Raw genomic sequence first — 21,826 nt, forward strand, 5'->3', positions numbered from 1 at the left:
TGCTAATTATATTACTTCGAGAACAAGATACAAGAGGTCAGCCTATAGCTGACGGGCTGCGTTCACAAACCGGACGCAGCCCAAAAGGTAGCATAATAGATCATACTCTCACGGAGGGATATGCTGAGTGTGAATGAACAGCCATCGGGGTGGTGAGTAGTGCCACCGAAGGCCCTGCGTAGTCTGCTCGAAGAAGAGGCTCTGTGTGTCCCAAGCCTGGAGGAAGCGTCTCCGCTTCTCCTGACCGGCCCGGGAGTCTCCCTGAATCTGGTCCCACTGGCCTCTGAGGGTATGAATAATCTCACTCCAAATCTCCGCCATGATCTGGGCAGTCGATAAGGAGGTGCCACCGAGGATCTGCGCGCAGCGCGAGGTCCAGATGTGCCATCCTATAATGCTGCTGATAATCTCCCAGACTGGCTGCCTCTCCCGAACTCCTGTATCAGCCTCTGCTAGGTGCTGTGGGATACCCTCGAGCGGCCCCCACGTCCCCTGTGTGATAAGGAAAGTGGGGTCCTGCTGGCATGCCTCGAACAAGTGATGAAGACCAGGTGCGGTGCTGCACCAACAGAACGCGCCCCAAGTGATCACTCCTAGCTCTGGTGCTGCACGAGCAAGAAGCCCGAAAGTCCACCTCCACACTTCCTGGGCGCGCGTGCAGCTCCACAGGCAGTGTTTTGGTGACTCCTCATCCGCATGGCAAATCTGACAGCAACCGTCCTGGCCTATCTGCCTCAACCAGCTCCCCACTGGAAGACCTTTGTGGGTAAGAAGCCACAGGAAGTATGAGATCTTCCGCGGCCGCCAGCTCTCCCACAAGGCCTTCCAGAATGCCTGCAAAAAGAACCTGGAAATACCCTGTGCGTACCAGCTAGGACGCTGGGTGGGGGGGCGGCTCTGCATCCTCCCGAGAACTCGCCTGCCCAGAGTCGTGCTGTAAGCGAAGAAGGAAGTCGGCCCCTGTCCTGTCACAATCTCTGGCCACCACCACTCTCCTGGGTCCCACTCAAGTTCTGACAAGGCCCGCTCCTCCCAGAGCCAAAGACGCCAAAGCTGCAACTGGTCCTGCTCGATACTAGGGTCGGTATGCCAGACCTTCCCTAGAAGGCCTACGACCCTAACCCTCTGCCACGGGAGTAGGGGGTCGATGAGCGCATCCTCTCTCCTGAGTCGTCCATCCCCTGAAACCGCGAAGAAGGCGATAGAGGAGTCATCCAAACGTCCTGCGACCACCAGTGGGATGCCACGGGGGGTGAACTGTCCCAGCCAGTGGGTGTCTCCAGGCATGAGGACCTGAGGCTCAGGTGGAGCCAACCAAGCGGCTGGGATCGCACCGTCGATCTCCGTGCGTCTCGCCTGGACTCCGCGTGCACCTCCAGCTGCGTCTGCAAGATCGGCCATCTCCAGATGTCTGTACGTATCCCTCCAAACTCGAAGGGACCGGGCTGGCCCCCTCATCTAGCCGTCCCACCTGATATGTGATCTCTCCCCCAACTGAAGGCCCTCGGCGTCTCTGACCTGCCCATTCCAGACGAGCGGCTGGCGATCGATCTCCTCCTGACAGCTGGGCTGGGACTGAATGAGACTGAGACGGAGCCGCCTCCAAACCATGAGGAGGCTACGAACGAGTGGGGAGCGGGGCTGAGTGAGCGGGGCGGAAGTGAAGATCCACCTGAAGGACGGTAGCCACTCTCCACCTCGGCGCGGGACACAAGAGCCGACTCCCTGCTGAAGTAACATCTTCCACGTCTGCCCCCCTGGGGTCAAACCGCGGATGATAAGCTTGCCTAACAAGGCCTGACTCTGAAGCTCTGGATCAATGACCCCCAGACCACCCTCAGCCTGCGGAAGAATGACTGTCTGCCAAGCAACCCTGGCTCTGGTATCTCTATGCCCATCCTCCCCAGACCAAAGAAAGTTCCGAACCAACCTCCTGAGCTGTGCCACGCTGGATCTCGAGAAGCACCAACAGGAAGCCACATACCAAGCCGTGGCTAGAAGGACCTGGTTAACTACCAAAGCACGACCTGCAAGGGAAAGCTTAGCAGTGCTCCAGAAAGCCAGCTTCCGTCGGATGGAATCTAGCACCGGGAGAAACTGCTGAGCTGGCGTAATGTCTAGGCCAACCTGGAAGCCAAGGTATCTAGCTGTCTGTCCACGTGGAATCCATCTGAAGCCCAGAAATCGCCCCCACTGAGAACACGCCCCCGGGTCTGTGAGAAAACCAATTGATTTGTTCCAGTTGATTTTCGCACCAGCGGCCGAGCAGAAAACCTCCAGGGCCATCCGCACCCTCTCTAGCATCCTCTCATCGTCCTGGACATAAAGGGCTGTATCATCTGCGTACTCTGAGTCCAGAAGCTCCGTGTCCTCCCGGAGTGGAAGGCGAACACCCCTGAGCCCTGTGGACCTCGCCCGAAGGTAGTAAGTCATGGCCTCGGCGAAGAAGAGAAACAGATAAGGAGCCAGGGGACAGCCCTGACGTACTGATCTCTCCGCTGAATCGCTCACCCATCCTGCCTCCAATGATGACTCTGCTGGACGCTGTCCTGTACAAAGCTGAGATACCCTGAATCCAGCCTGCCGGGAAACCTAGCCGCTCCAGAGTCCCCTCCAAAAAGGACCAATCCACGCGATCGTAGGCCTTCTCGAAGTCGAGAAGTAAAATGGCAAGGTGTGATCCGCTGTACTGAGCCCACTCCGCCGCCTCTGAAAAGGTGAAGACATTATCCAGGATACTGCGATCCTGGACAAAGCCTGTCTGAGTGTCATGGACGAGGTCTGGAAGTAGAGGTCGAACTCTGGCACTGATCATCTTGGCGAGGATTTTGTAGGCAGTGGTAAGGAGAGTGATCGGACGCCACTGGCGGATCTCCTGTCTATCTCCTCCCTTCGGGATGAGGCAAATCAGTCCCGAGGAAAGGCTCTCTGGCATCTGACCGCTGCTGAAAATCCCCTGCAGAGCTGCAAGGAGGGGCTGATGGATCTGGTCCCAGAAGGAGGTGAAGAAAGCTCGGGATAGCCCATCCTCACCTGGGCATTTCTGCCCATCAATGGCCATCAAGGCCTCCAACATCTCATCCGAGGTGAACGGCGCCAACAACGTCGCCTGCATGCTAGGCTGGACAAGGGATGGAATGTGCCTCCACACCTCCTCACGGTCACGACTAGCACGAGGGGCAAGTGGCTCCTGCTGGAAGAGGGTCCTGTAGAAGTCAGTGGCCAACCCCAGGACCTCCCCCGGGTCCGTAACAATGTGACCATCCGCTGTCCTGAGACTCCGTAGCTGATCCCCTGCAGCTCTCTGGCCGTGTGTCCTGAAGAACTCCCTGCACATCCGGTCACCCTTCCGGGCCCAGAAGGAGAGAGAGGCGTGATAGGAGAACTCGGAGCGACGCTGGAGGGTCTCCTCCAAGAGGGCTCTGGCTCGAAGGGCCTGGATCCGAAGCTCCTCCAAGCCCGGGGAAGACTGCTGAAGTCGCTGAATGGAGGCGAGGTCCCTCCGAAGAGCTCTCTCTCTGCCCCACCAATCCTGTCGAACCTGTAGGGCTGCGAGCTGGCAGATCTGGCTGGACTCCTGCAGAGCCTGCGCGACCGAGTCTACCAGATCCACGCCCTCCCCCCAGTCTCTGTCCCAAAGACTGCAAATGCTGCTACGGACGTCCACCCTCGAGAAGATGGAATCGGGAATCCTGCATGATCGGGGGGGGAGAGTCTGGGCTGCCGAATCTAATGAAAGGAGCACAGGCGCATGGTCGGAGAGTGTCGTCCCTGGAACAATGCCCGCCTGGCCACCTCTGCTGATGGCCCAATCACTGACATAAAACCTATCAAGCCGCTCCAGGAGTCTGCCTCCTTCCCTGCGGAAGCCCCAAGAGAAGTCCAGGCTCCCGTGCCAACGCCGGAAGGACGGGTCTCTCCAACTGTCCCTCCCTCCTGTCGCGAAGATGAAAGAGTCCCAAGCTGACTGCTCTGCCTGAGCCATACCTGTGAACTCCGGATCTCTACCCTGCTGGTCCTCCAAGGTCTCCAGGTTGTTGAAGTCTCCTCCAACAATCCAGGAATCCATGTCTGGAAGAATCCCTGTAAGTGTCCTCCAGAAGGTGGCTCTGCAACGGAGGTCTGTGGGAGCATAAATGTTGAGGATTCCTATCTTGGATCCCTCCAAATTCAGGCCTACCCAAAGGGCTCGGCCTGGGATCAACGTGCCGTGACCGAAAACTATCTGAGCTAACTGCTCGCACACGGAGGTACAGACCCCCCCGCTCCTCCCCTGTGCGCCGATCGAAGGCTCCCAATAAGTGTAGGAGCGTCCAGGGAGAACCTTCCCGCAGCTGCGGGCATGAGCCGCAGAAAGCTTGTGCTCCTGGAGCAGCAGTACATCCAATCGACCAATCACTGCAGGCTGAAGTTCCTGACGCAAAATGAGCTTCCTGGGACCACGGGTGCTCGAAGAGTGAAACCCGTTCACATTCCAGGATACGAGGTGTAGGCTCATGGAGAGGGATGGGGGGCTGCGAACAGCTGTCTGCTCGCAGTCGAAGTCGAAGAAGAATCAGACATATCGGAGTGGAGGCGCTGCCGCTTGTGAGAAGGTTTGGAGGGGGAGACGGGGTCGTCCTGCCCGTTCTTCAACACCTTCAGCAATGGCGAGAGGCCTCTAGTGCCATGAGCAAATGCTTTCTCGAGCCAGCTCGAGATCTCTGAAGTGGTCATCCCGTAGAAGGTTCGGAGTTTCTGTTGGGACCAAGCTCTGACATCCTGGGGAAGAGGCCATGCCAGGGGGGGTCTGAGGATCACGATCAATCGGAAACGTTTGGCAGCGCAACGCCACCGCAAGCGCACATCGCCCTCGGACCACTGAGTCTCGAGGAGCTGCCCACCGGACGGGCCTATCCAGGAGCAAATCTGGGCGTGTGTCTGCTCTCTGAGAGCCTCCCACACCGAGTCGTCTGTCCAGGTCTCGGTGCCATCGCTGAGGAACGTGAAGGCGAAGCTAGGGCCATCTCTGGGAGCCAAGGCAGCAATCTTCCCATCCGCCCCTTTGCGGAGCATGAAGATACTAATGTCGAGACAAGCCGGGAAGGTCCCAAGGTCGGCCACATCCAGGTAGTCCCGGGGGCCAGATCTGTAAAAGTCTCGAGGGAGCTCTCTCTCCTGGAGCTGAGACCCAGCTGAGTCTGCCACTGAGGGGCTAGCGGGAAGGGAAACCTGCTCCATTGGTGGTACAGACTCCGGGTGTCCTACAAGCGGGGGGGGAGGGGGAGGAGGCTGCGGGATAGGCGACTCGGGCTCCACGGAGGCGACTGGCGGAGAAGGTGGAGAAGGTGGAACGGAGGCTGCACTCGGCTGGGAAGGCGACGGTGCAGCTAACTCTGTAGGAGGGGCGAGGGGAGCAGGGGGGGGAGGGGGATGGGGATGCATCTGGAACTGGGGCTGAGGGGGAGGGGGAGGGGGAGGGGACTGAGGGAAAGGAGGCGGGGGCTGAAACTGCGGGGCGGGCGAAGGGGGGGGAAACTGGGGAGAAGGCGGGGGGGTGGGAGAGAGGAGGATCTGAGGCTGTGGAGGGCGGGCTGCCGTCGAAGAAGAAGCTCTCCCAGGTCCCTGGGGCATCTGCCTGTCAGGTCTCTGGAGTGCTGCTGCAGGAAGGGTGACCTCTGCCTCCTTGCCTTTATCCGAAATCTTCTTATTCTTTCCTCTTTTCCTTCGAACCTCGGTCCAACCGCCCACTACCTCTGGCCCAGGCTCCGACTGCCTCGGCTCCTCCTGACGTGGCTGTCCGGGGGGGGGAGGTGGGGGCGGAGGGGGCGGGGGCGGGGAGGGTCGAGACGAGCTGGCAAAGCGTGGACAAGCAGCCGCCAAGTGCCCAAAGCCATGGCACCGCAGGCACTGACCTGGCTGTCCGTTGACTATCATGCTCTGGGTGATACTGCCGGCACCTGTCACGATCTCGATCACTGCAGGGAGAGTCGCAGGATCCGCCACAGCCACACGGACTCGGGGAGCTCCTGCCGTGGTCACCGCGTCGGCAAAGGTGTCGTGCATAACCCAGCCAAAATGGGAGCCCAAGTCCCTGACAATCGGCCGCAGCTCAGTAGCAAGCCCTGGAAAAACTAGTGTCACTGGGTGGCGAGGTATACGGAACCGAGTATCGAAATCCGCTGCGCTGAAACCACGGTACCACGGGACTATCATGATGATCTTCCCATCCACCGATGTGGGGGAACCGGCAATCAGATTGCTCGCAGCTTTCTCACTGGAGAGTTTGAGCCAGAAGATGCCCCTTCCCATAAGGGCCACCTCCTCAATGTGGCCATCCTCTAGCAAGAGAGTGGACTGGAGCCAGTCCCTGATGGTAGACCTGGAGGGGGAGTGTCCAATGACTCTACCGTAAACAGAGGTACGAGCAAAGTCACTGGCTACCGCCTGAACACGGGATGATTGTTGCTCTGTCAGGATAACGCGGTAGGCATCTGGAGAGGGAGGGTCCGACTGGGCCTCCGGATCCGGGCTGGGGGCCGCCATACCGCCAAGACTAACTGCAAGCTTCCGATGAAGAAAAACAGGCTGCCACCCAAGAAGGGGATGAAGCGGCGGTGGAGCCTGGGGGTGAGGCGGGCGAGGCGAAATGAAGGGTCGGAGGGGTCGAAGCGGAGGGTGGGGCGAAGGCTGCGGGATGCGGGGAGTACGGAAGGGGGCGAGAGGGCGGGGGGGGGTGAAGTTGGAATGGCGGGGGTGGAGGGGTGAAGCGGGGGGGCGAGGGGAGCGGAATGAGGCGGAGGCGGGTGAAGCGAGGGGGTGAAGGAGCAGCGAGGGGGCGGGTTGGAGCGGGGTGGATGGCGAGGGAGCAGCGAGGGGCGGAATGGAGCGGAGGCGGGGCGAGGGCGAGGCGGGCTGACAAAAAAAAAAAAAAAAGGGACGAGGCGAGGCGAGGCGAGGCGGGATGGAGCGGAGGGGGCGGTTGGAGCGGCGGCGAGGGGGGGGGTTGGAGCGGGGGCGAGGGGCGGGTTGGAGCGAGGGGGCGGGATGGAGCGGAGGTAAGGGGGCGGGATGGAGCGAGGGGGCGGGTTGGAGCGAGGGGGCGAGGGACGAGGGGCGGGTTGGAGCGAGGGGGCGGGTTGGAGCGAGGGGGCGAGGGGCGGGTTGGAGCGAGGGGGCGGGATGGAGCGGAGGCAAGGGGGCGGGATGGAGCGAGGGGGCGGGATGGAGCGAGGGGCGGCTGGAGCGGAGGTGAGGCGAGGGGTAGCGGGGTGCCGGCGGGGGGGGAGGAGAGGGGACGGGGGTCGAGGGCGGACGGGAGGGGTGGAGGTGGTCGCGGCGAGGGGGGGGGGGGGAGCGAGGGGGGAGGTAGGGGCTAACGGCGAGGGGGGGAGGGGAAGCTCGCAGGAGCTCTGCACGCTGCTCTGTTAGAAGGCATAAAATTAGACAGGGTCACATTATCTATTGTGCTTACTGCATGCAGTCACACAGGGCTAGTGGATAGGGGCCCCAAACATCATAGATGTATTTTTTCTTGCCTGAATTCAAAAGGATGGGAATATCTCCCACTCCTGTGATGTTCTGTGATGCATCATTTGCACATGTAACCTGTCTGTTATGAACAGGTGAGATTTCTTCAAACCACTCCTTTCTAGGAGTCATGTGATTAGTAGCACCACTATCCAAATACCATTTATCAATGGCAGCAAAAGTATCATCAATAGAATGAGCATGTGCACTAGAATCCCCCTTGGCATCAAACTTGTCCTGAACTGCAGCAAGCACAAAATCTTTGTCCTCTTGTGCAAAGTTTGCCTGTGGTGGGGCATTTGCATTTTCAACTGGTGCAACAAAATTACTGCTTGTGCATTGCCTTTTCTTCTCATTAGCAATCCTGTTCTGACACTGCAATATAATCACTTGGTTGTTTACAATAATTGCATCTGGCCTTCTTCACCTTAGTACTTTGATTTGTACTTGCATTCCCCTCATTCTTGGGCTGATATCTATGGCTGTTCTTTTTCTGAAAATGACCTCCCTTTTGCTGAAATTTTCCCTTTCCTTGGGTGGCAAGTGCACCTTGACGAGAAGAATAGGCAAAATTGGAGGTCCCCTCCTCTTGCTATAACAACAACCCAACTAGCTCATCAAACGAGAGAGGAGTTGCCCTGAGCATAATAGTCAAGAGGTAACAAATGTGCCATAAGAGGGAGTCCAGCTATTGAGAGTGATAGAGACTAATTTCTTGTCATCTATTTCCTCATCAACACTTGCTAGCTGATCTCTGAGATCAATGATCTTTGTAATGTGCTCTGTGATTGTCTGACCTTCTTGTATCTTGTGCTTCTTGAGCTTATTGGTCAATTCAATGACCCTTGCCTCATTCTTGACATGATACATGTTTGCCAACTTGTCCCACGCATCCTTTGCATCTTTGCATGACTTAATGGTCATCATAATGTGCCTCTTCACTGATGAGGCAATCAAGAACAAAGCCTGTGCATTTCTCCGATCAAACTTCTTCTGCTCCTCCAAAAGTGCTGGAGATGGAGCGGCAATAGAAGTAGTGGCAGAAGTAGTTAGAACCTGTGGCAGGAGCGGTAGAAGTGCTCCCCAAAGGTGTTATGAAGTCCACGAGCAGGCTGAGGTGACAGGAGCAACACACTGACGCCGGAGAACTTGCTTGGTGACGGGAAGCAAGACATGGGCTGGGAGCTAGTGAGTGTGGCTCTTATACCACATGAAGGAACAAATGGAGAAAGGTTGTGAACACAAGTGAGTAAGAAGTGGTCACATAGAAACTCCAATAGAATGCTGAATGGAAGTACAAGTACTTGGTATATATATAGTACCCAAGTACCACACACAAAAATAGACTAAGTCTTGGACTATCCTACACCACCATATCATTATATGTGTCTACACAATGTAGCAAGAGCAATCTTCCCTTGATTGGTCTTTCCTTTGTGGGCGAACTAAACTCAGAATGACGAATTCAATTAAGGATTTTATCAGCCTCTCTTTCTCGATCATATTTATGGAATTCTATTATTTGTCCTGGTTGAAACTTGATTCTTTTTGGAGGAGTACTCAGCTTTCCTCCCTATAATTGAGAACCCTCTTTGTTCCTAGCTTTGCCATTATGGATTGCTCAAATCATATTACAAAGCTGAGGAACTAGCTTATTAATGGGAGACCCTTCCCTCTTCTTTTCGCATTTAGATTATAATCCACGTGCGTGGAATTGCGGGCTAAAGGTGTAAACTCATTACCTTGCTCTTGCGTGGACTCATTTCTCCTCTCATTTTTAAAATAGAACTCTCTATCAAGGGGCTGGAAAGTGGAGGGTAACTCTATGTGGATTATCATAATCAAGGTGTGATCAAGTTTCATCTCATGGATCCTCTTCAAGAGGAGGTGATGGTATTCTTTCTCTCTCTCTTTGAGGCAAGGGAGGAAATGGGACAAGTTCATTATCATGCATCCCTTCCCCCTTCATTCTTTCTTTTTACTAATGAGAGAAAATCGACTTGCTATAAGGTTATTTCACAACAAAACTGAAATGTTGTACAGTTAGTGATACTTATCCATCTCTTGCTTGATTTACGTCATAAAAAACAAACTGAAATAAGCCCTTTTCCTTGTCTCTTGCTGTCAATTAGTGCGCTGAGTTTAGACTGCTTAGTTTGAGTGAATCGGAGATCTTGATATAGTTATAGGGGGTATATGGTGTGTGGTCGACCCCTTTATATCTTGTTTCGATTTTACTTTCTCGCTCACGCTTGATCTCCCTCGCTCGCTACCCACTCACGCATCGGGTACTATTGACTACATAAATTGTATTTATTACTCAAGCAAATAAGAGTGGTTGAAATAACCTTATTCCATAATTATAGCATGTGATACTGGGCATGTTGACGTGGCATGCTTATGTGGCAGCCATGACACATGGCAGCCCATGAGGTGGCACAATTTACATAGCAGTATGTGAGATGACATAGGACACGCGGTAGTTTGCGCCTTAGATAGGGGAGTTTACAGCTCAGTTTTGTATGATGATTTGGCACTCATGTATAGACAGTAGTTAGGGCATTTTCACCAGCATCATAAATAAAGTAGTGTACAATAGTTAGGAAGATCTTTGGTGTCTTTCATGATTGAGTTCTCCATTTACATTTATTCTATTTGCACACAGCAAGTCCCCGCATGTTACAATTACGCAACAAACAATAGTGTAGGGGTAGAGAAATGGATGTTGGATATGGCAATGGGGAAGGGGCCCCCGGACTGGTATTATGTTGACTCTTGCTTAGGCTTCACAGCACATGCAACGCGCGTACAAAGTGGATGGGTGAGGTGAAGTGGATGGATGGGTGGATGAGACATGAAGAGGCTCACACCTCTTTGTAACTCCCCATTTACTCATCAGGATACACTTAGCCCAAATAAATGACTAAGGTTCCCTTTTTAAGGTCTTGGACTTTATAAAGGTGCACTCTAATGTGTCTACCCTCACCTCGGTTCCTACTACATGACTCTTTTTATTTCATTGATAATATAAGTGTTACATGTCCAAATTTGGTGATATCTGTGCAATGGCAGCCTTTATTCATGAGGCCGTCCTAAACAAGAAGTCTTTGCTTTGGACACAGGCGTGATCAGGGTACCCAATCAGACTCCTCTTAGAGCATGATCACCAAGTTCTTTTAGCCAAATAGCACCAACCAACAAAACTTGCGGAGACAACGAACACGAAGACCCGACCCAAAGATACGACAGACTCGTGACGGACTCAGACACATAGCATATTAGGGAACTTTCCTTCTATGCTCACTAGATCGGGGACACGACCCACATGTGTGACAGTGGCACTTGTTCGCCGCATGGCCACAACTAGGAGACCAGAGTGGGCCATGCATGCCGGCAGACACCAACGCTCCATCACAGGTTTTATGCCACCACAATAACCTCACACATTGATGCTTCCTTCTCGGGATTGATGCCTTGCCTCTTAGAGCTTTCTTCTTTATGTGTTGATGCCGTTATGGTTATGATTATGGACTTTTGTACTCATCATGCGTGTTGATACCCGCCTAGAAGCTCCACCCCTTAGATCATTGTATCTGGTTTCTTTTAGTCTCATAGACCCTTTTGTCTTATGAAGACTTTTAATAGATTTTCTTTCTTTCTTTCTAGCTTGACGGGCCCTATCTACTCAGATGATCCACCGCCATAACAATCTTGATTGGTGTTCAACATAAATACAAACATATGTTGCACCATCAAATTCACACATAATGTAATAATGTTCTAGTGTTTGTTGATTAACAAAGTAATCATTTTCCTTGTAATGACATACATACCTTCCTTCTTAGAGGTAGGGAAGTCGGCTCATCAGAAGAGTAAAAAGGCTAGTCAAAAGAATCCTATGGTTTGGAGAACTCATCCAAAGAGTACGAACATTTTTCCTTATTGTTGTAACAGCCAAAAGTGATTGCTGTTATTTCTCCCGATTCCCCTATTAGAAACATTGCATCAACTTCTAGTCCGATGAATCATGTTTCTTCCGATTCTCCTATTAGAAACATTCATTAACTTCTAGAATCCAGAGGATTTTCGCCTATAGAGACTATAAGAGAAGGTTAGAGTTCTTGAATGGCTTATGTTTTTGGGTAAAGTTTCTATTAAGGCTTTTGAAAGATATAATATTAAGGTTCTTTTTAAATTTCTATATACTTTAGAAAACTTTGGTCAAGATCTTCATTTATGAACTCAACATACATTGCTTTCAGTTGAAAGTATTGTTAGAGAAGTTTGTAAACAGCTTAAGATTACTATATTTACCGCTCCTAATGTTAATAAGATAAGTTTGAGTTCTGTATTGAAGTCACCTTAAGTTATGAGTGCTCCGGTTTAGAAGAGTTTGGAAGCATTTTGTGGTTTCTTGAAAATGTGTGAAAACATTATGGCAAAAGGCCTTCAATTATGCAGACATTGGTAGAAACCTTATAATGCATGGAAAGCTATCCATTTTTAGTGGCCCTTTTTGCACAAATAAAAAGTTTTCTCATTTCGTCGATAGTTCTTTAGGACATGTTATTGTTGATTCTTCTGTCCTTCCCATTGGTTTTCTAAGGGAGGTTTTCTTAAAAGGCAAAAGATTTTGAGTTTCTTCTTCTAAGCATGCCTATTAAAAGCCATAGAGAAAGGAGTTTCAAAGTTTGCTATCCAAGTAGAAGGATCTTTAGGGGTCCAAGGTCTCTTATCAATTGGAAATTCACACTTTTCAATCTAGTTGCTTCAAAAGTAAGAGTTGTTCCAATGGTTTGCACCTTTGATAGCGGTAGCTTAGAGGATGAAGTATCCTTGTGTAAATTCCAGCAAAAGTTTCTTATTTATACAAATGCTCAAATTTTTACAAAAGAGTTGGTTTGTTGTTGGTAGCCTCGTCCTCTGCACATTGCTTAACATTGGCATGATTTTTATTTGAATTGAGATATTTTCTCACTTTGAATCTTAATAAAAAGTATTTTTTGAGACCAACAAATGAAAAAGCTGGACCATTCGGAATTGCCTTATGTCAGGTGTCAGATGTATATTTATGTGAGTATTGTAATGAGGCTTGACAGTTATGAATATGAGACTCACATTGCTAAATATTTTGTCATGTGTCCAGAGGAGACTCCCATTGGAGACTATCTATCTTGAAATTACAGATTCTGCAAAAGGATGGTAAGACTATTTTGCTATCATGAAAGCTAAATCTTTTACAAGATTGTCATTTTGATTTTATGTGTGTAACAAATGCATGGATTTCATCGCAAGATTTGACAAGGGAAATGTTACATTATGTCTCAAGTTGCACTGGTGAGAGATTACGTGACAAGAAGCTTGGCATTCCAAGGGACAATAGGTTTGAGAGAAAATTAGTCACCAGGTCTAGAGACTTCTTTGAGTGGGAGCAGGTTGTGTAAGTGAAGGGTGGTAGTCTTTTGAGGTCCATATTCACAGATAGGAACAGCTTAGATATGATCATTTGCTTTTGATCATTCACGGGAGATGGTTTATGCCTTTTTTTTTTTCAAGAAAATTACTTCATTAAGTATGAACAAAAACCGCGAGAGCAAGCTCAAATGTGGGAATACATCATGCTATGCATGAGGGAAAGAACAGCTCAAAAGGAGCTAATAAAAAACCAAGGCGGAGGCTGAAAATGCCATTTCAACCCTGAGGGAGACTTAGAGAAGAAAAGAGATTCTCTCCAAACTCTGAAAAAAGTAACTCTCCTGGCAATGGTTGCTCTGGAGGATCCCTGCATGCTCACCTAGATGGCCATCAGAGTGTGTATAGTGTGGGTCCAAATAAAGGCATATTAAGGAAGATTATAAGTATCATCTGAAGAGAGGTCACGAGATTGATATGGAAGATATTTATCTTGCAAAGTTTGTGGCATGTTCTCCCTCCTCCCCACCCCGGCAGAAAAAAGTATCGTCTATTAGAAGCTTTGAAAACAATACAAGATCTCAGCATATTGTGAGGTGCTGAAAAGGAGTGCTGGCTGTCCTGCAGCCTGGTTCTAAACAACCAACTGGAAATAACCCTGGACGGAGGATGGAGGTCGATTTTGGTGGAAAAGCTCCCCAACTTCGCTTTAGCTACCAAAGGTAGCTTAGGTTCTGGAGGTGATGTAACCTGTGCGTCTAGATTGAGTGTCGTGAACCCAATCATGTCAGTCTTTTGCCCAAGCATAATGAGAACGGTTTTGGAAAACTAGAGTTCCCCAAGATCAACTGGTCCAAGGATTTGATATCTCCGCGCAACTTTCCTCCACTCCCGATATAGAGAGATGGCGACTTCCACGGAGGAGGAGACTGGTTCGAAGCCTACAGAGGAGAAGGTCTCAGGGTCTAAGCCAGAAACGGACCTGCCAACAAAAATTTGGCAAACAATTCTTGGCCCTCTTATTTGGGGGTTCTTAAGCACTTTAAAGGATGACTTTTCTCCCCTCCTTTCTCATGGTGTCATTCTCGCACTCCTGGCCCTTAAGAGGAAGAAAGATGGAGAGACACATTAGGTACTCCAAGAGGAAGTCGACCTCAATTTTATCAGTCAGGGACCCCCAACGAAGCGCAAAGAGTGCTGGTGAACGGTCAGGAAACACAGAACATCGGCCAAGATCACGTGGACTCTCAGGTGAACATGCAAGACAAACCGCCTACCAACGAGAAAGGGAAAGAAGAAACTATGCTGAGAGGATTGCTGAAGCCAAAGAGAATTTTAAAGGCAAGGAGAAGAGGACCCCCCGACTCTCCCGACGATTCCAGAGGGTGTGCACACCAAGCAAGAGACAAACAGGATGGACGACCTCTCATTTAGGTGGAGTTGGACCACTGAACATTCCACTTGAATTACAACAGGAGGTCTCAGAATCTCAGACTGAGGATGTGCCATATTCAAAAGGTAAGGTAACTGCCTTTTTAGACAAAGACTAGCATGAGGAATCGATAGATTGGCTTTCCTCTCATGCATTAATTGGTTTTTTACGTGGCCCCAGACTCCCTATTGCCTTTCTTGAGAATTGGTTAAGAACTAACTGGATAAGAAAAGGATTAGTCGTCCCTAGTGTAAGATTCCTTAGGAAAGGTATTTACTTCTTTCTATTTGAAAGAGAGGAAATGGCCTTTAATGCCCCTCATCAAGGACTGTGGACCATCATGAATTAACCCTTATATTTGGAATTCTGGTCCCATGATTTTAACCCTAACAGACCTAGATCTATCTTCATACTTGTTTGGGTAGAGCTCCCTGGCCTCCCTTTTTCAGCAGTCGACCAAGCTGGAAAGTAGTGGGTGTAGAGAAGGAAAATGCAAAATAAAGAATGTTTCTTTTACTGTAGCATCAGTCTATACTCCTATTGATGCACACGCAAGGAGAAAGACCTGGGATTCTCTTAACATCTTAGGAACAACAGTATTCTTCTTGGGGAGTCCTGAGGACAGGTGGTCAAAAAAAGCATCTTGTCTGAGAGGCTCAGAATTGCAAATCTGGGAAGATCTCAAAGAGATCTACAATTAATTGATGTAGGCTCAACACATTCTTACAGTTGGTGCAATAGACTGGTGGGGGACCTTAGGAGAGAAGCAAGATTGGATGGAGTTTACATCTCCCAATGTCAGTGTAATCTCTTCATTAACTCTTTCAGACCATAAATCTGTACTCACAGCCGTTGACTTTGGTTCTAGTAAAAGGTGGTTTAATGCAGACCCTTCTCTTCTTCAGATGTAGACTGTGCAAAGGCAGATTACAAGGGTGTGGAATGCAGCTTTCACCTCTGCTGAGTCAGCTTTAGAGGCTGGGCATGAGGCAGTTTTAAACACTCAAAGAGTCCTTAAGGATGTCAGAAGAAACAGAGCTCAAATAAGAGCAAGGAGAATGGATAAACTTAGAGATGAGCTGGAAGCATTAGAATTAAGGGCTAGACAACAAGATATTCAGGCTCAGGTTCATTTACTACATAAGAAAAGATCTCCCGGATCATTTGAATGGGGGGACTGATCAAGCTCATCCCTAACAAAGGGTATAACAATCCCCTCTATCCACGAAATACCGCATCAGAACATACAACACTAAGACATATGGTAAAGGGGCTAGTGCATCACCACCCAACCACGGACCACTCCCGAGATAGAGGTTATGCAACCACCGACCGTAGTCAATCCAGGTAAGACTGCGCATCCCATACTACGCAGACCCAGCCAATCCAGCTGTCGTTAGGGAGACACAAGCCTGGACAGGTCTCAACCAAGCTTGGTCTCTCAAGAGGCTCCACTCTTGAGAATGATCCCAAGTGAGTAATGGCCCTCACTTATATAGGCATAGGGTGTCCTAAATGTCTCAAGTCTAGGACCCACTATTTATAGCATATGTGCTAGGCGCCCTAACTGTCCTAGGGTTAGGTGCATATCCCACGATTGTCATGACCTCTCTACACTGGCCATGGTTATGCCTGAGACATAAAGTCTTGGAATTAGTGTCGAAGAGAATCGACACTTGCCAAGTGCTATTCTCCTCAAAATGATCTTTCCACTTAACCTTCAGCTCTGGAATAGTTCTGTTCCGAAGCTGTCTTTCCCTAGGCACTCCGGACTATGGGTACATAAGTGGATAAATCTTCCAATCTTTTGAGTTCATCCTCAGAAACCAAATTATCTCCAATACGCAAAGCCTCTTTCAGTCGATTGACATGAAAGACCGGATGTACTCGAACTCCATCAAGTAACTTAAGCTTGTTGGCTACATCATTGATCTTGTTAAGGACCTGACATGACCGACAATAGTGATGAGATAACTTATATACAGGGTCTATATGCATCACTTGAGAATCCTTAGGGATCCTCAGATAGACATATTGCCCTTCAGACAAAACTTGTGGTGATCGTTTCTGGCTAGCATAAAACTGTGCTCTATCCTGAGCACTCCTAATGCTATCTCTGGATAACTGCAGCACATCTTGCTGCGGTTGCAGCCAGTCTGACGCAGAACTCACCTTTACGTTCTGTAAGCCAACTACCCATGGGGATCTCGGCTGGTAACCATACATCAACATGAATTAACTGTTTTGGGTTGCCGAATGCTCAGCACTATTGTAAGCAAACTCCAATACTGGAAGATAATCTCCCCAATCGGACTGTCTTACGGAGACGTATGCTCTCAACATATCCTCCAAAGTCAGATTTACCCTCTAAATCTGTCCATCTGATTCCAGACGATCAGCCGAACTCGTACTGAGCTGAGTACCCAATTGCTGGAACACAGCTCTCCAGAAATGCCCAGTAAACTTGGGATCTCTGTCACAGACGATTTCAGCCGGCAAGCCACATAGGCTAAACAACTTCTCAACAAAAGATGAGAGAGCCGTGTGGCTGTAATAGACTCCTTAGTGGGTATGGATATCTCCAATTTGATTATCCGATCCATGATAACCCAAATCGCATCATTCCCAAGAGAGGTGCGTGGTAATCCAACCACAAAATCCATTGAAATAGCCATTTATTCTTTGGTATGCAACATGTCACCTCGTCTCAAGCGCTTTGCTTTATTGACTTGCCACTGTTGATAGTATCGAACATACTGTTTGCCATCAACCTTGAGCTTAGGTCAAAAGAAGGTTCTTTTGACTAGATCCAATGTCCTCTATACCCCTGGATGATCGGCACTGGGACAATCATGACATGCAAATAGGATACGACGTCTTGTATCCCTCACATTGGGTACACAGACCTTACCCTTTTTTGAAAAACATACCATTTCGAATGGAGAACTCTGGAAGCTTTCTACCAAGAGGGGCATTCCCAGCTTGGACTTTATCCTAGACACTGTGGAAGCACTCATCTTCCGGATAAAGGCCCGTTAGAGAGTCATAAAGGTATGACTGGATCTCAGTGAAGCTCAGTTGATACAATGTACCGATCTGGCTCAGAGCAGCCGCTACCTTGCTCGTAGAGCCTTTTCGATAATGAATCTCGAAATCGAATTCCTGTATCAATTTCGGCCATCGGGCTTTCTTGCCCCTTAGGTCCAATGCATTAGAAAAATACCTCATAGAGGGAATTTTCCACGTAGATCACAAAAGTAGAGCCATATAAGTAGTGTCTCCACTGTTTCAGTGCATGAATTACAGCATATAGCTCTTTCTCATGGATTAGCCACCTATACTGTGGCTTAGATAGCTTTTTACTCTTAAAAGCTACTGGTCTACCATCCTGGAACAATGCTGCTCCAATGGCGTAGTCACTAGCATCGTTTCAACCACAATGGCTTTACTCGGGCCGACTATCTGCAGGATAGGAGCTGTGGTAACCACATGTTTCAACTCCTTGAAACACGCAGCCAGCTCCTCTGTCCACACCACGGGCTTATACTTGTTGTATTTACCATTCTCCACCCCTTTGAGTAAGTTTGACAGGGGCAATGCTATCTTAGCATAGTTCCAAATGTGAGTGTGGAAAAAATTCACAAATCCCAAAAAGTATTTGACTTGGGTAACTGTTTTCAGAATAGGCCACTCACATACCTTCCTGACTTTCTCATAGACAAGACACCTTTCAAAGAAATGGCGTGTCCAAGGTACGCGAGTTCTTGCTTCAGAAGTTCACACATAGTCATCTTAGCATAGAGCTTCTCTTGCTTGAGTATGGTCAGCATGATCCTCAAGTGCTCCCCATGCTCCAAGAGAGTCTTACTGTAGACTAGGATGTCATTAAAAAACACCACCACAAACACTCCTAGATTTCGACGAACAGACCATTCATCTGCTGGAATGTTGCTGGTGCATTTGTGAGTCCAAAGGGTAGAACCAAGAACTTATAGTGACCGAATCTTGTCTGAAATGCGGTCTTATAGACATCCTTCTCATATATCTGTATTTGATGATAGCCTGTCCTCAGATTGATCTTAGTAAAATACTTCTCATCACAGAGCCGATTGATGAGATCGTCCATCCAAGGTAGCGGATATTCGTTCTTGATGGTCAAGCGATTCAGATCTTTGTAGTCCACGCATAGATGCACCCCTTGGTCTTTCTTCTTTACCAGAATCACTGGTGCACCCGAAGTTGATTTGGTAGGTCTTATCTAACCAAGCTGGAGGTATTCCTGAATTTGCCTTGCAATTTCATCCTCCTCCTTCGAACTTGTCTTGTACGGTTGCCTAAACCCAGGCTAAGCACTAGGCAACAGGTCGATCCGATGGTCAACATTCCTTTTCGGTCTACTGTCAACATTCCTTTTCGGAAGTAGACCCATTGGGAGTTTCTTTGGAAACATGTCTGAATACTCAAACAATAGATCTCAGATAAGCTGAGCCTCGGGTGAATCCTCACTCCAAGGGCTTCTATCCAAGATCTCGGCTTACTCAGTAGCCCAAGTATAAGGTTCAGTCGACTGTTTATCTCGTGTGTAACCCGAACAGGTGGATGTCCATCCAAACCATGTTCATCCATCACTGAATCCTCAGTATGGGCAGCCAAGTACCATGGCTGAGGTACTAACATGCCCTAAACAAGTCGCTGAACTCGTATCTTGTACGCTGTTTTTCTGGACAGCCAACCTGTTATCGCAATCATTTTCCTCGAGAAACATTTTAAAGGTGTTATTAACAGAGAACAAACTTGAATCATGATCAAAATAAAATTAAGGTTTTTCAAAGCACCAATGAAATTCCGCTTCCCCGATTGCAATAAGTCATATGTTTCCAAAGCGGAACAACAATATTGATCAGAAAGTATTCGTTTCTATGTCCATATGAGAAGCCATTTTAGATATTGGACAACACAGATCACCAGTAAGAGAGGAACTATCTCGTTCCAGGTCTCCATTGTTTCCTGAGCCAGATTCACAATATACCTGTGAGTACTAGGAATTGTCGGGATGTTCAGCTTCTGCACAAGTGAGGCATCAATAAACTTACGAGTACTGCCATCATCAAACAAAACTGAACTGGTTGTTCCTTTATATAACCTGTCATATGGATCAGTTCATGGGGGACCAAACACTTTCATATTGAAATGGTGATTCTCACATCTCATATCGGATTCACTTCGGTGATATTCAAAGGCAATAAATTCATCCTTGTGCATCTCATTGTAAGCATAATATTGCAAAACCTGTAATTTTACTGTTGAAGACAAGATGAGATAAACTGGATTTAGTATTTGTAGTGTGCACCCTGCTAAAAGGGGTGCCATTTGGGAAACATATTGAATTATGAAATTTTCTTTCATTGAATCCCTGGCTTTCAAATGACAAGTAGAACTGTGTTTACTTCAGTGCTTATTAGTACATCTCATAGAAAAGGGAATAGACTTATGATTTTTGGATTGCCAGTGTCCATTTTACAGCAAAAGATTTGACTCATGTGAGACGTCTTTCTTGCATAGACATTATCGAGGGTTGCTGTCTGCAAATTCTACAGTTTTTTTTTGCTCTGCCAGATTTTTGAGCATGTCCTCTCATCAAACTTTGTACCGAACTTTGCTTTCTGCAAAACTTAGTTACTTACCAGGTTTCGGGCTTTTATTCAAAGAACGAAAAGGTCAAACAGGAAAATATAATTGGATGTTGCTTGAACATTCTAAGGCCTCTGTCCACTTATACCAGGACTGCGATTAAGGAGATGGTGGTACGAGGTGCACCTGCGATTGCCATTGCAGCAGCACTGTCCCTTGCCGTGGAGGTGGCAAACTTACAGTCAAAGCCTACTGATGCTATCGAGGCACTCCAATACATACATGATCGACTGGATTACCTTGTCTCTAGGTTGGTGCTGTATCATACTGACTGTAATATCTGCATTGACTCTATGCACTTTTTGGAACTTCGAACTGAGGATGTTGGTCATGATTGTGAAATGCAGTCGACCCACAGCAGTCAATCTGTATGATGCGGCCATGAAATTAAAAGAAAGGACAAGCAATGCTGCAGCTCATCGCTCGAATGCTGAAGCTGTTTTTAAAGTAAGTTTTGTAGTTTCTGATGTATGACTTCATCTCATATTTTGCTCAGCCTTCTCCTTACTAGCCTGCATGATAGAGTCTGCCGTTCATCCTTAGAGCTCTCACAAAATTCACTAAAAGGACTGCTGAAGATTCAAGGTTCTGCACTGATTACTGGGCACTGGTGAGTCAATGGCAAGGATTAATAGCTAGTCTTTGCAATTCATGATGGAGTTGATAAGTTTTGGCCTTGTGTGTCTATCATGCATTGAACTGCACAAGTAATTCTATTTCAAATTATGAATTTGGCCATTTTACTCTAGACACACATACACATGCTCACGTACATGTACGCTTACACTCTTGCTTGCACGTATATGTATGTATGTATGCATGTATCAAGGACTATCTTTCGTTGATCAGGCATAGATGCCCAGTTTGGGTTGAAGTTCTTGATTTTTCCCAATCCTTGGAATCTTTCTTGCCAAGAATCGCAGCGTCTCTGGGGAAGGTGGTGTGTCCACCTCGCCACAATGGAAATCATTTTTGCATCTTATGGGATACTTATATTCCTACTTCATATTCATATTCACATGCGTGTACACACATGCACACACGCGCACACACAATCACACACTTTTTTTTCCGTGAAATCCAGTGAAAATTATATTACAAGAAACAATCCCAAAAGCTGGGACCTCTAGTTTCAAGCATCAAAAGATATCATTATATGACAAGAAAGCAGGATAATTTAAATCCCGCGCATGTAGATAATCATAAAGCAATTCTTGTCGAGACGCCCGAAAGAACTGATATTTAGCAAGAATGGGATCACCAAAGACCCGATGGTTGCAATCCTTCCATAAGGTCCATAGAGCCCAATAACACACTTTTTTAATAGTGAAATCTTTTATTTCTGTGTGGGAAACCTCAAAAGAGGTAAATACCCACCAATAAGTACAAGAAAAAAATTTACAAGTAAAGCCTCAGAGCAAAAGTCATGAGGCAGCCAAGTAAAAAGTTACATATCAAGTTGGAGGAGGAGGATCAAACACATCATCCTCGAGCTTCAAATTGTTGCTCTGTAAAAATTGATGCAGTGATGAAACCCCACCATCAATAAAAACCAGCTGTTTTTTGCCCTTGTGATTCTTCTTGATATAGGCTGGTACCCGAAATTTCTGAATCACAGGGTCAAAAACCTGTTGTAACATGGGACGAAAAGATTCCAGTAAAACCCGAACAGAAGGAGACTCTGGCACAGGTATGAGAGGCAAAGGAGCTAGATCAACAGTTGTATCCTCCGACGAAAGAGCTGCATTTGATAAAGCAGGACTCAGCATTTCAGCTTCACTT

General features: G+C 48.2%; 1 protein-coding gene across 1 annotated transcript in view; it reads left to right on the top strand.

The window, feature by feature from the left end:
• The window catches only part of LOC147881539 (uncharacterized), a 109,703-nt gene that overhangs the window by 9,051 nt on the left and 78,826 nt on the right, over nt 1-21,826 (top strand). The window contains exons 2-4 of the mRNA XM_087402410.1: nt 12,656-12,711; nt 20,136-20,294; nt 20,392-20,491. Coding sequence (XP_087258536.1) covers nt 12,656-12,711; nt 20,136-20,294; nt 20,392-20,491 — 315 coding nt within the window. The remainder of the gene's footprint in view (nt 1-12,655; nt 12,712-20,135; nt 20,295-20,391; nt 20,492-21,826) is intronic.

This window comes from Dipteris shenzhenensis, chromosome 31, assembly GCF_047967505.1.
Source record: "Dipteris shenzhenensis isolate YYH24624 ecotype China chromosome 31, Dip_SZ_1.0, whole genome shotgun sequence".
Classification (NCBI taxonomy): Eukaryota; Viridiplantae; Streptophyta; class Polypodiopsida; order Gleicheniales; family Dipteridaceae; genus Dipteris; species Dipteris shenzhenensis.